Source organism: Artemia franciscana, chromosome 3 (genome assembly GCF_032884065.1).
Source record: "Artemia franciscana chromosome 3, ASM3288406v1, whole genome shotgun sequence".
NCBI lineage: Eukaryota > Metazoa > Arthropoda > Branchiopoda > Anostraca > Artemiidae > Artemia > Artemia franciscana.
The window spans coordinates 7,561,429-7,579,830 of record NC_088865.1 but is presented as its reverse complement, the minus strand read 5'-3'; the positions used below and the strand labels follow the sequence as shown (position 1 = coordinate 7,579,830).

The following is an 18,402-nucleotide window of genomic DNA, read 5'->3' as shown; positions in this document are numbered from 1 at the left end:
TAACATGAATAGGGCTCATAACTCCCTACGCCTTTTCAAGGCCAGAACATAATTTGGACTTTACTGAAAAAATTCAAATATTTTCACTATTATAACTTTAGTAAATAAAAAATTATTCAGATTTTAAGGAGTAGATATCAGGATACATGTATTGAACTGACAATCCACATTCATTTGTACTGAATAAACTTCCCCTAAACGATTCCTAAGAGGTTCAACTTAATGCCTTTAGTGTCATTAGTTTCAGTAACCGTAGAAGTATTATTAAAAGTATACACATAGTGTCTTCTGGCTAGTTCAAAATCCACCACAACTTACCCTGAAAGGTTTAACTTAATATTGCAAGCCGTTATTGTGATATTGCATTGTCACCCTTTTGACAATCTACATGACCATAGTTCATTTTGGTTTAGTTCAACATCCACCTAAATATCCCTTGAAAACTTGACCCTAATATCCTTAGCTTGTGTAGCAGCAGTAATTGTAGCTGCAGTAGTAGCATTAGTAGAAGAATGCAAATAACAGCTTTTATTTTTTTCAACTCTCTTCAATACACGGTGAAAGTTTCAAATTAATACTATCAACCATCTCTGAAACATTGCTGATACGTCCTCTTGGCAACCTATGTGGGTATAGTGTGTTTCGATTTAGTTCAACACAGTTTCAAAATTGCCCCAAATTTTCGCCTCAATACCCTTAGCTTTAGTAACAGTAGTAGTAGCATCACTAGTTATAGTAGTAGCAGTATTATTAGTAGAAGTAGAATTAATAGGAGTAGTATTAGCTTTAATAGCAGTAGTAGTAGAAGTAGCAAAATAATAGTAGCAGTAGTAGTAGTTGTAGGAGTAGAGGCAGTAGTTTTATAATGCAAATATTGTCTCTTGGTTAGTTCAACATCCCCCACAACATGCCTTTAAAGCTTACAAGGCAAGTTTTAATTTCACACACAAAACAGTTCCTAAGATAATGCTGATATGCCTTTTAGTCAGTTGAATATCCCTTTCATGATGCCCCAAAAGTTTCACCTTGACAAGGTAAGCCGTTCCAAAATTTCTTAATGATATATGCTTTTGACCCCCTTTTGACGCCCTTTTCATCTAATACTCTAAGTCTTAAAAGGTGTTTTAATAGAAGTAGTGGCTGGAGTAGTTTAGTAGCAGTAGTAGTTTTTGTAAAAGTAGCTGTGGTAGTAGTGTTAGTAGTAACATACATATATTACCTTTTGTCAATTTATCTTCCCCTTTAAGTATTCTCGTAAAGTTCCAACTTAATACCCAAATCCATTCTTGAGATACGCCATTTTGACACTCTGTATGTACATAGTGTATTTTGATTTAGTTCAAATTCCCCCTTAATATTCTGACGAATTTTCACTTTCATACACATAGCTCTATTTGTACTAGTATCATAGTAGTAGTGGTAGTAGTAGGGTCAGTGGTAGCAGTAATAGCGTATTATTATCAATAGTAGTCACAGTAGTAGCAGCAGTATTAATAGCAGTATTAGCAAGTACATTTTGCATTTTGGCCAACTGAACATCCTGCTCACGATGCCCCTGAAGATTCCTCTTGATACTATAGGTCGTTCCAAAAATATGAATATATGAGCACTATATCCATATTGTGGATGCGGTTATTGTATTAGCAGCCTGTGTGGATATAATATGCTTTGTTTTAGTTCAAATTTCCCCTCAACATTTCCTCAGATGTTTATTTCAATATCCTCAGCCTTAGTAGCACTCGCTACAGAAGTAGTAGTTTCAGTTATGGTAGTGGTAGTAGTAGTAGTATTTGTGGTAGCAATAGAAGCAGTGGTAGTTGTGGTAGTGGTAGCGTGCAAACATTGCCTTTTTAGTCAATTATTCTCCTCCCTTATCATTTCCTGAAAGTTCCAAATTAATATACTCAGTAGTCATTCGCTGAATTAGGTCCTTTTGACAACCCATATACACATAACATGTTTGGTTTAGTTCAACAGTCCCCTTTACATTCCCTGAAAGACTTATCTTAATGCCCTGCATATTTTAGGGAAGTAGAAGTAAGACATGCCTACCTTTTCTCAACAACATATCCTACATGTAAACACTCAACAAATTGCCTAACTTATAGCCCTTGCCCCGAGGCCTCGAGGGGGGGGGGCTGACATCCCCAAAAGCATAATTACTGAAACTTTCAACAATGCTGAAAAAATAGATGTCTCAAGATTTTGTTTTGATGTTTGTTTTGGGAAATAGTGGGCGTGGAGGGGGGGGGGGTGGTTACTCTCAAATCACATTTGGCTCTTAAAAAAGGCACCATAACTTTCAATTTCAAAGCAAATGAGCTCAATCGGAAGTTTATATAACCACTCATATAAAAAAAACCTGCATTTGGTGAAAAGAGGGTAGTTGAGGAGGTGGGGGCTAGTTTCTCTCCCTCACATTTGCTCTTAAAAGGGAACTAGAACCTAGGGCATAACTTACAGCCCTTGCCCTGGGGGCTACTGTGGGAGGGGATCGTCATTCTCAAAGACATAATTTCTGGACCTTTCAACTACGCTCGAGAAAATGGCTATCTCAAAATTTTTATTGGATGTGTTTGGGGAAACGATAGGCGTGGGGAGGGCTATTTGCCCTCCAATCACTTTCGAATATTAAAAAGAGCACAGGTCCTTTCAATTTCCAATCGAATGAGCCCCTTTTGAAGTTTTTACGACAACTTCTATACTAGGTGTCCTGGCAAAAAAAAAGCTTGGCAAAAAAAAAACCATTGTACCAACATTGTTCTTTACTTAGGCAACGCTATTGCACTGCCTATGATAGCCTTAAACTTATTTATGTCAACATAAAAATATGAAAATCCATATTAATTGAAAAAGAATTTCTGGTTTGAACTTCTACAATTACTACTACAAATACTACTGAGGAAAAATAACAACAGCACCGAGCCTTCTGATGCCAACACAGATGTAAAAGCTCCTACTCTACCCCGTTCCGTTCAAATCTTCACTCTTTATTTCCTCCCAAGAAGTCTGAATATTCTTCCACCTCGTCCGAAAACCTTTTTGTTCGACCTCAGAGGGATCGCCAGGTTTTCAGGGTTCCCTGAAAAAGGGAACTTTTTCAGCAGCCTATAATCCATCATTTGATGGCATAGTCTAGCAATCCTACCCTTTGTTTCGTTAGGGTTATAGAAATTAGGATCAAAACTAATTAAAAGCTGGTATAAAATACGCCCACAACAAACGCTGTAGTTTTGCTTTAAAATCGCCCTGTCTCTCCGGACCTTAATTGGATATAACAACTTTTTAAAAAAAGTAGCTATGAAATATTCACACTATTTTTAGACACACGGAGTATACCACAATCTAAAGTCAGTTGAATAGGTAAAAAAAACTTTTAAAGAAAGGAAAACGATGTAACTAACCTGCAAAAGCATTGCAAAATGGCCTTTTTATCATCCTTGGAATGACTATCTCTGTTGAATCAATCTGAAAATAAAGGTTTATTCAACTTTATTTTACTGATAAGAGGGGGAAGTGGCGGAAACTCAAATAATTATTTGAATTTATGAATGTATATAATTTCGAATTTTAATAAGAATGCATTAGCATTTCTTATGGTCCTCACAGGAGTACATCAATTAAAGGGTTGATTCCAAAGCAGCCTCAAGATTCAACAAGCCAAATATTACTGTAGTTTGTTTTTACTATATAGCCTGTAGAAATTCTGTAGAGGATATACTCCTGATTTTTATCCTTGAGAATCAGGTTGGTTTAGAGGTTGAGTCCCTCCTGATTTCAAGTCGAGGTCTTGTAGGAATAAAACTCCCGAAAACTGATTTTATTTTCATATTTTACAGTGATGAAGCTAGCAGAATACTAAATCGAACAAGACATTTGTGAGCAAAATATTTCTTCTTTAAGACCCAAAACGGAAAAAAAACTGTTTCCAATTGCTATGGGGGTGGAATCCAACACTACAGAGGTGGAGTTAATTTTATCTTAATAAAATGTCAAAGTTTATGTTTTTAACGCATAAACAGAATTTTTGTCAAAGCAAGTAGATTCCTTTTTCTTAAACAACTACTAGACTAGCTAGGGCTTACTTACCTTTAACTAAATACTCAAACTAAATTTGAATTTGTCTAGTTATATAGACCAATCAATTGAGATGAAAAGAATGAATTTAAGTAATATCACTCTTTCCTAAGTCTGCATTGTATGTGGGACATGGTTAGTGATTTCAAAACATATTAAATACAAAATTCAATTGTGATCATTTTTTTCATTTTTTTTATCAAGATCGGCATTTTCTTAGGTACTGTATAAGCTTTTTTATTATTCACTTTTTATTTTCTTTATTAATTTTGTACATGGTTTTTATTTGTTTCTATTCTTTTTAGCAAACTTTAATATACCTTTTATAAACATTAGAGTAGGGTAACATTCTTAATTTCCTACACTCAAATGGGGTGACTAGGAACCGAGCATAGGAACAGAAGAGGGATGCATTCATACAAACATGAATGTTCAATGAAGAGGTGGAGCATATACTATATGGTAAGTTAAAATACCAAGATAAAGATAAATGATATGACAAGTAATACAAAAAGTAATTAATCAAATATTGCTACAGAAGAAAGTAAACAAACTCTTTTACTCGTTACAACTATCCCTGCCCCAGCTCCTGCGTTTGCCGTTGTACTAAAGAACTGTCCTGCAAACCTTGCCTCACCTAGTGCTCGTAAGGACTTCATCGATAAACTTTGCCCTGAGGCCTCAGGTAAAATAACTGAACTTAAAACATCGGCCTTGGAATAGAAACTTGTTGTTAAGTCAAAGCGTGCAGCGAACAAAATTGCCGAGAATCCTAAGAACAGTATCTCAAGTATCTCGGTGAGTATAAAATCCCCACTGTTTATAGGGGTCCTGAAAGGCGTACCGTCCGAATACGATGAGAATCAAGTCAAATCTCTTGTACCAAACTGTCGGAAAGTTTCAAAGTGTGGAAAGTCCCAAGTGTTCAAGATCTACTTCGAGTCGAAACAAAACATGGATCAGTGCTTGAAAGTGTCTGTGAAATTTGGCTGCGAAAAGCTTTCCGCACAAGCGTTTGTATATCTCCCAAAGCGTTGTTTCTCGTGTCATAAAATCGGGCATGTTGTCTCTCAGCGCTCCAATCAGGCCCTCTGATCTCGCTGTGGATCAGGTGGTCACATCTCTAACAGTGCCTCTCCGTGTTCGGAAAAAAATATTCTGTCTAAAATGTAAAGTTGCTGGCCATACTTGTTACAGTGCAAAGTGTCCCAATAACAACAGCCAACGAGCAAAGCCAACGGTATGATATGGATCTGTCTACTACTGCACAAACTGTACTTTCGTGGAATATTAATGGTGGACTTTTAGTCAAACTTCCTGTGATAAAAGGTTTGCTTTCGAAGTGTGACGTATTGTGCTTGCAAGAACATTTTTTGACGAGTCATAGTATAGGCCTTCTAAAAACTGACAATAATTTTGCTAGCTACTCTGTACCCGCTAACTCGGTGTTAGCCCAAGGAATTGTAACTTTTTCTTTCTCGAATGGAGATCTCACTCCAATTCCAAATAAAGGTAAACTCGCCATCCAGTGCTCATGATTCCACCCTACAACGGTGGCTACTACCTTCTGTAAGATTTTTGCACTTCTGTTTATTGACCATCTGAACGTGAAAGTTTATGTTCCATAAAGTTTCTTTTTTATAAATTAATTTTATTTAGCCACCTAACGGCAACCTGAAAACCTTAAAAAAATTGCCGATAACAGACAAAAATTTGTCAATTACGTATGATGAAAATACCAATGAGATAGTACTAGTGAAATAATAGCCGATAACAGGTACATTACCCTACGGTAAAGCTAAATTGATAATCCAAAAAAGGATCTCATGCAAAAGATTACTCAATAAACTATATACAAATTACCATTTTTTACAATTATCAAATTATAAGAAAACATTACCATTTGTTCCGAGTCTTGAGAGAAGGCCAGCAATATACAGCTAAGAAATACAAAAGAAGCTAGTGCCATTTTGAGACTTTTCATTTGCAAAATAAATAGGACTTCGGTGCACCTGAAAATAAATAAAGTTTATTATAAGTAAATAAAGTTAAATAATAAAGCTATAGAATTAGTTGCGTCAATTCACGAACATCAGGGGGGGGGGGGAATTGTATTTTTTTTCAAAATTTAGACGGTGCTTTTTTTGTTTTCGTTAATTTTTTAAATGGAAATACAAAGAAAAAACATTTTTCTATGAGAATGCCAAAAGAGGTATGTTCCAAATCCTAGTGGAGGGCAACTTAAAACTTGGTGCCAGCAAATACAACGCAGAAATTTTGGTTACACATTCACATTTACCGGCCAAAAGAAATTTGAAGAACTTTTTAAAACTGTAGCCCAACCAAATGTAAAATTGAAATTTTGAAAGAATAACTAAAAAAACTGAAGAATTTAAGTTTGACAAATATCTGATTTGCCTGCCTTGCCGTCGTTTACCACACTTCACACCGTCCCTATTAGTCCCTTAGAAGAGGCCTAATATAAAAATATAAAACATACAAGAGAGGACAAAAAAAAATTGAGCTTTTTTCCCTCAAGGCATAATGAAGCTCATAATTAGTTAAAAATATTTTCAATTATTATTCGAGGTAATAAAGACAGAATTCAAATGAACTACCTAAAAAAGGAAAAAAAAGCCAGGGTGTTAAAACTGCACTATACCATACTTAACAAATGCTGAGTATGTTTCTTTTCACCTTAGTTAACAGTAGATTTATATACAAAATAAAAATCACCAATTGACGCAGTGCGAGTATCATGGCAGCGTGAACAGCATGAATAATTCTAATTACCATTTTTATTTATCTGTCACCTTATTGCAAGAAAGTGAAAGGCGTACACGTATTTATAACATATTGTCACTACTTGCAGAAATAAGCCCTAGCCCAAATACCGACCCTAAAAAGTTTTTTCAAAACTTTTATTTCTATGTGACGATTCATACAAAGTAGACTAGCTTGACTTCAAAAGTTAGCCACCAAAACCAACCTAGTCGCAAGACTATGGCCTCTAAGCCCTAATGAGAGCGGACAGTAGACAGAAGAGCGGGAAAAGAATAACAGAAGAGATTGAAAATATGAGTATGAATAACGCAAGACAAAGAATATGAGAAATACAAGACGAATAATATGAATAATGAGTAGAAGATGAACACGAAAACTAGAGAACTAACTTTGCCAGGCTTTTAAATAAAATCTATATTCAAGGGAAGAATTTTTCAGGTGCGTTTGACAGTGGTTGAGACAGTGCGTTGACAGAGTAGGTGTAGAGAATAAGAAAATGAAACCAAATATTTTAACTGAGGCCAACCAGGAAAGAGCAACCTCTAGTTTCCATCATAAGAACACAAGCAAGAACTTCAATAGATGAAGAGGACGAAACAATGCTAAATAAGGTTTTGCATTAGCAGCTTCTTACGGTAAATAGCGATGAAAACTACACTATCTTTCCATCATAAACAATAAGTAGAACAATAGGAATTTTTTTTATTTAAGATAGTGGAACGCAACTTTAAATGAATATTTCGACCCTATATCCAAGGGCCATCGTGAGCAAAACAAATGGAGAAAAAACTGATATAAAAGAACTCACATTAAAATACAACCATTAAAACTAAAATATTTTCATAACAGCCCCTAGCATCATTGCTTCAAGGAAGTTCAATCAGGACTGGTACATCAAGCGAAGTGAAAAAAGACAATTCATTCAAATAGAATAAAAAAAAAATTAAAAACAAGCTCTTAAAGCCAATCTTGACTTTTTGGCAGCCAGCCTAGAAGGTCTATCCGTAGCAAGTTGAGTGGAATTGTTTACTAGTTTTTTAACATAATTAGTTAAATCATTTATTATTAAATTTGTATACAAGGTATTTAGTGAATATTCCCTAAAATCCCTATTTAAAGAAGTATTACTATTTATTTTGATTCTAATTTCAATTGCCTCTTAATCATTGCTAATCAGGGAAGTTTCTTCAAAAAGCATTTTATGGCTAGGATTATCAAAGATATGTTTGCTTAAAGCAGAATCAGAAGAAATATTTGTACTATTATTATTATTATTAATTTATTATCCGTAAAAAACGGAAAAGACGGAGTATAAAAAAGAAAAATTTAAATACGCTTCAACTACAAACATTATAAAATAACATTAGTCCAAGGGTGGTTGGCTCTTAATACATCGACACTGAATTTGGAGATTCTTCTCTCTATGGCCATGGAAGGGTTGGTGATCTTGTATTTCATGGAGATGTCGCCATTGCTGTGCCACAGAGGGAGACGCAGGAGAAACTTGGCATATCTGTAGAATACGCTACAAATGGCTTTCTTTTCGGTAGCTGTGAATATTTTCCAGAAGGGAACCAGAGCAAGCAGATGGGGGGGTAGTAAAAGCATTGTATAGCCGGGCAAGGAGAGGACAGTTGAAACGACACTTATTGGCAACAAGTAATCCGTAAGACGCTCGTAGACGGGAACAGAAGTGGTTTGTCAGTGCTGAGCGTGTGTCCTCCAATGTAGAAGAAATAGGGAGGCCAAGATAGGTAAGGAACTCATAGGGAGTTCACAATTCACAATTAAAATTTAAAGCCTTAGTTATATCATCTTTGTGCTGTTGTAGGCATTTTTCTATATTTTGATGGGTTCTACCAACATAGTAGGTGCCACAGTCACATTGTATTTGATAAATTCCTCTTTGGCGAGTAAATGAGATTATATCTTTACCAGAGTTTAGGAAGTTCATGATTTTAAAATCATTGATAAATACTACATAAAAATGATTTTGTGTGTAAACTTTTTTTAAGTTTGTAGTGACTTTTGGAATATGTGGAAAATAAAAATTATATTTGAGGGCTTGGCGGGAGCTTCGCAGTAGGGACAAAATGCTAGATGGCACTGGTGATTTTCCTTTCAGCACTGATGGCTTCCACTCTTGGAAGTTTCCCTTACCCTCTGGTCCGATCTAGAGTTCCTAGAGTCCAACATTCCTTTACCCATAAGAGTATCAGAAATGGTTCTATTCTTGGCTTTATTAGAATTTAGCTTGTTATACTTTTGAAATCTCTCTCATTAGTAACTGTTGCTTATTTCAATTTCTTTTTTATTTCTTAAGGCATATATATTCCCTGAAAATACTGATTTTATGACAATCTTGTAGCTGTAGCTTAGGCCAGAGGGAAAATAAATTTATATCATTGGGTTCATAGTCTCAGATCCGTCCCAGCATAGCTTAAACTTATTCTTGGAGAAAAAAAACTTGTAGAAAAAAATTTTCCTTTAGAGATCTAAATTAGCTTTAAAAAAGGAAAATTGTTCCTATTTCAAAAATTTTCCGCTGATGTTCAGCGCATTTTCAATCTAACAACTCTGTAAAGCGAAGTCCAGAAATATAGCTTGGTACATGGATAGAATGGAACCTCAACTATGAAATGTTATCAAAATTGTCTTCTTTATGCTGATATACAAAAACTGTAGAAGAGCATAAAAATAAGACGAATGAAAAGTCCTAAGCTGAACTGGCCACCGATGACAAAGAAAGAAAACAGACAAAACGTGACTTTGACCAGTAGCGTCATTTTTTTTGTCTTTTCGCTACTGGCCGAAGTCTCGTTTTGTCTGTTTTCTTCATTGAGTTTTTCTCTCTTTGTTTATTTAAAGATAAGACATCAAAATTTTGTTTTTAGGTTCTTAAAAATTAAAAAAATTGGTAAATTTTGGTCTGTGGTATTAGTGTTTCAACGTAAGACGACAATTTGGTTATCATTCATAGATGAGATTCAGTTTATCCATTTACCAAATTACCTTTTAAAATTCGCTTTGTATTTCTATTTTAGATTGAAAAATTAGTTAAAAATATGTCAGAAACATGGGAAACAAGGAAAAATTCTGTATTTTTAAGCAAGTCCAGATCATTTTCTTAGAAAAAGTCTAAGCAATATCATTATTTCAGGCCGTAGAATAGAGATAATGACTGGAGACCTGAAAATAAGGAATCCAAGATATAAGTATATTGTGCCTTTGGTGCAGTTGTAGCCTTGTCACTAAATCCTTGGTTTCACGAAAAAAATACACCTTAAAAAGCCATAAACAACAAGTAGAACAATAGGGAAATTTAAGACAGAGGAACGAAACTTTAAATGAATATTTCGACCCTATATCCAAGGGCCGTCATCAGCAAAACAAATGAGGAAAAAGCGAATATCAAAGAACTCAGATTAAAATACCATCTTTAAAACTAAAATATTTTCAAAACAACCCTAGCATCATTGCGTCAAGGAAGTTCAACGAGGACTGGTACATCAAGCAAAGTGAAAAAAGACAATTCGTTCAAATAGAATAAAAAACATTTACAAAAAAGCTCTTGGCAGCCAGCCTAGAAGGTCTATCCGTAACAGGTTCAGTGGAATTGTTTACTGGTTTTTTAATATAATTATTTAAATAATTTTTAATAAAATTTGTATGTAAGGGATTAAGTGAATATTCCTCCAAATCCCTATTTAAATAAGTATTTCTATCTGTTTTTATTCTAATTTCAATTACCTCTCGAACAACCTGTTTTATGCCTAAATAATTGCTAATAAGGGAAGTTTCTTCAAAGCATTCAATGGCTAGGATTATCAAAGATATGACTGCTTAAGGCAGAATCAAAAGAAATGTTTGTACTATTAGAATTTAAAGCCTTAGTTATGTCATCTTTGCGCTGTTGTAGGCGTTTTTCCAAATTTTGATGGGCTCTACCAACATAGTGGTTGCCACAGTCATTTGGTATTTGACAAATCCTTCTTTGGTGAGTAACTGAGGTTATATCTTTACCAGAGTTTAGGAAGTTCATGATTTTAAAATCATTGGTAAATAAAAATCATTTTATATACAAACTTTTTTTTAAATAAGTAGTGACTTTTGGAATATATGGAAAGTAAATTATATTTGAGGGCTTAGCGGGAGCTTTGCATGGTAAAAGACCCTTGATTTTACGGGATTGTCTTGCCAGTCTTCGGCTAATTCTATTATTAATTAAATAAAAAAAACAAGTTTTTTTTAACTGAAAGTAAGGAGCGACATTAAAACTTAAAACGAACAGAAATTACTTCGTATATGAAAGAGGCTGCTTCCTCATCAACGCCCCGCTCTTTACGCTAAAGTTTGACTCTGTCTCTCAATTCTTCTTTTTAAAACAGTAAAAAACTTTAGCGTAAAGAGCGGGGCGTTGATGAGGAAGCAGCCTCTTTCATATACGAAGTAATTTCTGTTCGTTTTAAGTTTTAATGTCACTCCTTACTTTCAGTTAAGAAAACTTGTTTTTTTTATTTAATTTCTGAACGTTTTTGAATCAATGCGTGTTTTGATTTTGGCTCTCCGCTGAGGAATAATTAAAACGAAATTTGCATTTTTTTTTGGCTAAATGGCTTTCTCATAATTTTGATCGAATGATTTTGAGAAAAAAAGAGCGGGGGAGGAAGCCTAGTTGCCCTCCGATTTTTTGGTTAATTAAAAAGGCAACTAGAACTTTTAATTTTTTACGAATATTTTTATTAGTAAAAGATTTACGTAACTTATAAATTAGCTTACGTAAAGAACTTTTGTATTCTCATATTTTTATTACATATATGAGGGGGTTCGCCCCCTTGTCAGATCCTCGCTCTTTACACTAAAGCTTAAATTTTGTCCCAATTCATTAAGAATGACCCCAGAATCACAAAAGCCGTAGAATAAATAGTTGAAATTACTAAAAATACTTTAACGTAAAGAGCGAGGTATTAGGAGGAGGTGAGCCCCTCAAATGGGTAATAATTTCTGTTTGTTTTAAGTTTTAATGCTGTTCCTTACTTCCAGCTGAAAGATTTTTTCATATTTATTTTTTCATTGTGTTTTTAAACAATGCTAGTAAATCCTGCGCCCCCTTCATGGAGATTTTCTTCCCCCATGACAAATTATCGATGGAAAGTTCCCCCAGCATATCTCCCTCTTTTCAACCCCTCCCCCAACCAAAAAAATCCTCCTGAAAACGCCTGTATACTTCCCAATAACCATTACTATATGTAAGCATTGGTCAAAGTTTGTAACTTGTTGCCCCTCCCATGGGGACTGTGGGGGAGTAAGTCGTCCCCAAAGACATAGTTATAAGGTTTTTCGACTACGCTGAATAAAATGGCTATCTCAGAGTTTTGACACGTTGACTTTGGTAAAATAATTAGCGTGGGAGGGGGCCTAGGTGCCCTCCAATTTTTTTGGTCACTTAAAAAGGGCACTAGAACTTTTCATTTCCGTTAGAATGAGCCCTCTTGCAACATTCTAGGACAACTGGGTCGATACGATCACCCCTGGGAAAAAAAACAACAAAAAAATAAAAAAAACAAAAAAACAAATAAACACGCATCCGTGATCTGCCTTCTGGCAAAAAATGCAAAATTCCACATTTTTGTAGATAGGAGCTTGAAACTTCTACAGTAGGGTTCTCTGATGCGCTGAATCTGATGGTGTGATTTTCGTTAAGATTCTATGACTTCTAGGGGGCGTTTCCCCCTATTTTCTAAAATAACGCAAATTTTCTCAGGCTCGTAACTTTTGATGGGTAAGACTAAACTTGATGAAACTTATATATTTAAAATCAGCATTAAAATGCGATTCTTTTGATGTAGGTATTGGTATCAAAATTCCATTTTTTAGAGTTTTGGTTACTATTGAGCCGGGTCGCTCCTTACTACAGTTCGTTACCACGAACTGTTTGATAAAGACAATAGGATAACCGTTACCAAAAAGTATGTCTCTAATTCATCTGTGATGTGAGAATCAGATATGTTTAAAAAAATAGGAATGTAATGCCCAATTTTCAAGGCGTTCTACATAAATATTCGCTAATAACCCGGATAGAGGTGGCCCCAATGCGGAAGCCCTTTATTTGTTGATAAAAAGCATTACGAAACTAAAAATACATTGAATGCATATTACAAATTTTGACTAGGGACATTAAAACCTCGCAACCTATTCCTGTTGTTGAATCTTCGATTAAACGTTAATTTTCTTCTATTTTTTTTTAAATAATTTGTCACTTCTATAGCCTACTCTAAACTGTGGCATACTTGTCTTTTCAGGCACTTTAAAATATAGAAGAGGGCAAATTAAGCAGAATTTTGTCACCAGTAGACCTACAAGCTTAAAATTCAACTAGACTACATAACATGTAAAGCTTTTTTTAACTAGCTTAGAACTTCTCTGTGCTGAGTGGATCTGATATAAAATAGTTCTTGAAAAGCGAAAAAAATCTTTTTTTAGAGCAGATTTTTAGCTTTAATCCAATAAATTGCAGATTAATCATACCAATTATCAAATTTTCCTTTATATTTCCTACTTTTTCAATGAAGTTGTCAGACGCTACACTATTTTGCTCTAAACTACTCTCGCTGTGACAGTTTGAAGTCAAAACCACTATAAAAAGTTCAGGTGGTTTAGAGGACTAAATGGTTTAAGAAAAATGGAATTAAAGAATAACATTTGCCTACTTCTTCTAATATTTTGTGTTCGCAGGAAATTCATCTGACCTCTTTTTTATATTCACGCTAGGATTATTTATTGTTTTCAAACAAACAATTTTCTATTTCATCCTTTTCTTTCTATTTCTACATACCGACACTTTTTCTGCCTAATTTGTTGACTTAAACACAAATTCAAATGCCCAGCAGCTAGGGATACCTGCTTTGGAAACGTATCTTATCCCAGATAGTAAGTATGAAGGAATTGATCTTATATGGGGAGGGGGAGTTATACACAAACTATTGGCTAGATGTATATTGAAACGGTCGTTATTATGAAAAAACTGTGGAAAGTTTGGATATCTGGGGAGGGGCATGGGTTCAAAGGTTCCCTTGTAGTTAGAAGTCTGTATCTTATGTTATGATTTTAAAAAAGAAGAAAAACTGAGTTTGTTGTTGTTTTATCCAAACAACCAAGCAAAAAGTTTTTCGCTCCAAAACCATCTTGGGTCTATTCATACCTGAAAGCCACAAAATACAAGATTTTTTTTTGATTGTTTCAAAATTACAAAGCTATTAATGCAGTGCCACATTTTTGGCAGTGTTGCCACGCCGAATCATGGAAATAAATAAGTAAAATTAATTAGTTTGATTTGACACTGTTTTACATCCTCAAAAGTTCAAGCAGTAACCGTTTGTTGATTCCCAAAGACAACAACAACCTCAAAAGAAAGCTATATCTTCTTAATCTGTTAGTAACCATGCGTTTTTAGATTATTTTTTGTTTTACCCAGGTTTCTCCTTTTCAAATGAATTTGACACCCACAAGTGACAAGGTGCAATACTGCTTATGTGGGACTTTTTCGTTCATAGTTTAATTCTGTTTTTTTTTTCAAATCTTTTAAAAATAAATAGGGTTATCTGTAAGTCTCTAATAAACCAAGTTCAAAAAATAAGATTTCGTTTTTACTGTCGTTGATACTTCAACAGTAATAGAAACATTACAGCAAGAGTAATAGTAAGATTTCATTTTCACTGTCCTTGTTACTTTAACAGTAACAGTACACTAACAGTAACAGTAAGATTTTGTTTTCGCTGTCCTTAGTACTTTACTAGCACCAGTACAGTAACAGTAACAGTAAGATTTTGCTCTCACTGTCCTTGTTACATAAACAGTACAGTAACAAACAACAGTAACAGTACAATTTCACTTTCAGTCTCTTTGGTACTTTAACAGTAACAGTAAAGTAGCAGTAACAACAACAGTAAGATATCATTTTCACTGTCCTTGGTACTTTAACAATACAATACAGTAACAGTACAGTGCTGTAACAGTAAGGCTTCGTTTTTTACTGCCCCTGGTACTATAAAGAAACGAAGAACTGAAATGCTTGTAAAATGAAGACAAAGGTGTAAAGAAACACTGAGAATCAATGAATATTGAGCAAAACTTTGTTTGTAATGCTTTAATCAACATTTTCGGTTGTCAAGGAATGGCAATATAAAAAACGAAGTCACTAAATCGAAAGGTTATTTCAAAATTTATGTTTCAAACAATAACACTTGCTTCAAAAGTAATAGCAAATATTATTTTATACTAAAAGCTTATGATGAACCTAAAATATTAAAAACCATAAAAGATTTAGAGAACTTTGGCTTCCAAAGAAATTTTCTGTTGTGAAGTCCTAGACACGTTTTCCTACGAGGAAAATACCCCAAGAAAAAAATATCCATTCACCTCGACAACATCATATTGCCCTACACATTTCCCCCAAATATTCCTGAACCTTATCTTGATAGAACTGTCCCCCTCAAGGATTTGATTCACTCCCTAAATAGCAGCGCCCCAGTAAATGATGGTTACAGATTTTACGTGACACAACGAGAAATACGGTGAAAAACTCACTTTAGGGAATACATGACACCATATTTTGCCATCACTTACTTTTTTTTATTAAATTTGTTAATAGTTTTTTTTTCTTAAAAACAAACTATTTTTCAGTAACAAACGATCAAACATAGCCCAATGATAATTGACAGTTTTGTAAGACAGCCTATGAAAGGTTAAGGAAGTTTTCTTTAATAGTAGCCTATATATTGTGTTATTTTTCCTTTTCAGTAAAATAGGTTGTATTTTGAGGAAATCTTGGGTACGTGGTTCATTTTACAATTTAGATGACATTGGCCCTTCATAACTTAAATCTAATCTTTGAGCTACACTGGAAGATATTTTTAAATTACTTACGTTAAAGTTTCCTCAGTGCCAAATGTACTCTTCAAGGTAGTAAACTGGAAAATGATCGAAATTCTACTTATTACTGTGATTTTTACAGGAACAATTCCCGCAGCTTAGACATACGCATTCCTATTGGCTGAAGCTTCACCAGTGAGAGAAATGTAGGAGGTCAAATGAATACAAATAGATAGCCAAAAATGAGATCTAATAGTAAATGCACAAATTATATACACGAATATTTTAACAATAAATTTGTCATAATAATTTCATCTTCTTTCGTCATAATAATCTGAGTCAATATCAATACTTTTTTTTCGAATTTCATTTCTCAGCAATTTTTCGTTTTCTTCCGATGCATCTCCATGTTTTATTGGGTCAGGAGGTAAAAGGCCTGGAGAGAGAGCAGTGTACTTCCCCTGAAATTGTGGTTGTGCAAGCGAAGGGGGGCCAAACTGTGGCAAAATTAAAGGGTCGTTTCCCCTGGACAAGCTGGAACTATTCATAGGTGCATCATAGCTTGAAGAAGTTTCATTCGATGATGAATTGATTGGAGTGCCAAAATTCGTGTACTGATTAGATGGCGGCCCATAGCTGAGTTTTTGCTTACTTGCGTACTGATTCGATGGGAAGTTGTAGGCAGTATCATAATTACCATTGTTCTCAAGCCACTGAGAACCATGGTTTTGGTTATTGGATCCTGGAGAATTTTGAAATAGGTTTGTCCAGTATTGTAATTGCTGAAAGTAATTGAACAATTCATTTATATCAATTTTTCCTTGATTTTCCCCATTAGCTAAAGCAGAATAGCTGCTTTGAGGCACGCTGTAAGCATCTTGAGGCACTCCATAGTTTTGCTTAGGAGGCTGAGGCACTCCATAGCTTTGCTTTGGGGGTTGTGGTACTCCATAGCTTCCCTTTGAAGGCAGAGGTAGATGATGTCCTTCATGTAAATTAGGCCCATGTGTAATTGCACCGTAGCTGTTAATAGGGGCGCCATAAACTGGCTTCGGTTTTGGCAATCCATATGCAAGGTTCGGAGTAAAAATTGCCGTCGTGGTCGGGATAGGAGGTGCAGCTGTAATTACAGAAGAATGAGGCGCGTTAGTAGCAGGGTTTGTAATGGTATAATCAACTGTATGGGATGGGATGGTTGCCTCAGACGCTTTACATGGCTCTGAAATTCCGGAGCTATGACATTTTGAAGAAATTAGTTGGTAATTCACTGAAAATCCTGTGTGCGCAGGAGCAAAGAATCTTGATGAAATGCCAGTCTTTACTTCTACAGTAAAAATAGGACCATTCAGTTTCGCTAAAAATATTAAATTCAAGATTAGTTTAAGATTTCAAGACTTAAAAAGTAGGAAACAAGAAAATGCTGGAAGTTTATGAAGTCTGTCATATTAAAATGTCAAAAACGTGTTTCCATAATTTTCATGACGGAAAAAGGGGAGAAAGAAGAATAACATAGCATATATCAACTTGGATACTTCCGTATTAGCCAGTACACACTCGCCAAGTCAGGTTAGGTTAATCTTAATGAAATGTACCAAAATATGATGAAAATATAATACTTTAGTTTATATAATAATATAATGTGGGCTGTATATTTGCACATTATGGGGTGGGGGTAAAGTAACCTACCTTAACCTTACCTCCACCCCCTCCTAATGCGCAAATACATAGCCTAAATTACGTAAGTCAAATGCATTCTGTCACACGTCATTTGTCTTTGTGGCTACGAAACCGGTTTTCTTAGATCTTACATTCAGCAAATTTCTCAAGTGTGTACTGGCTAATACGGAAGTACCCCAACTTGTTTTGAGCATCTTATGATAGAATATCAGTATCTGTTCTTTCGAAGTCATTTATGACACTCAAGAATTTTTCCTCAAAATTTCAAATAGTAGACCGAAAATTAAATGAATATAAAAATTTTTGTACACTAAATCATCTTTAATTTTTGCTATAGTAAATTGTACACGTAAACACAAAAGAAAAATCAAGCAATGGAAAAGTTTATTTTTCTGCAAAATTAATTCGGATTGAATTAAAAAAAAGCTCTCGAAAAATTACTTCATTACTAGAAACTTTATTTGATATTAAGCATATTTATTAACACACAACTAGAGAAATATGTTATTTAAAACGCTCTATTTCTTCCAAGTAGGTCGTGACACGCAATTTGGAAAACAAGTTCTGTATGGGGTTGATTGAGCAAAAGAAATAAAATAAAGATGTTGTAGCTTAATCAGATACCAATTAACTCCTATTAAAAAAGGAATGAAAAAACCAAGAAAATCAAGAAAATTTTATATTAATAATCCTCTAATTTATTTGTTGCATTATATTATAGACGCAAAAAAAGAAAATCTAAACTGAAACAAGACATTATTTTGCGTCAAGACTAACTTTAAAATAATTAACAAAATTTCCCCCGAAAAATTTTTCTATTAGTCCAAAGTTGCGTTTGGTATTAATTTTCTTATTAAAGCATACAACTAGAGAAAATTTTTTTTTTTTCCTTGCCACTGAGTCATAACCCAAATTTGAAAAGTACTTCTATACTTGGCCGATTAAGCTAGAGACATAAAACCAATATCTGCTACTGCTAAATCTGTAAATGGA

General features: G+C 34.5%; 1 protein-coding gene across 1 annotated transcript in view; it reads right to left on the bottom strand.

Moving 5' to 3' along the window:
• LOC136024821 (uncharacterized) overlaps positions 1–18,402 on the bottom strand; it is a 72,156-nt gene that overhangs the window by 4,380 nt on the left and 49,374 nt on the right. The window contains exons 7-9 of the mRNA XM_065700300.1: positions 15,787–17,086; positions 5,978–6,089; positions 3,405–3,468 (exon numbers count right to left, since the gene is read on the bottom strand). Coding sequence (XP_065556372.1) covers positions 16,044–17,086 — 1,043 coding nt within the window. The 3' untranslated portion in view covers positions 3,405–3,468; positions 5,978–6,089; positions 15,787–16,043. The remainder of the gene's footprint in view (positions 1–3,404; positions 3,469–5,977; positions 6,090–15,786; positions 17,087–18,402) is intronic.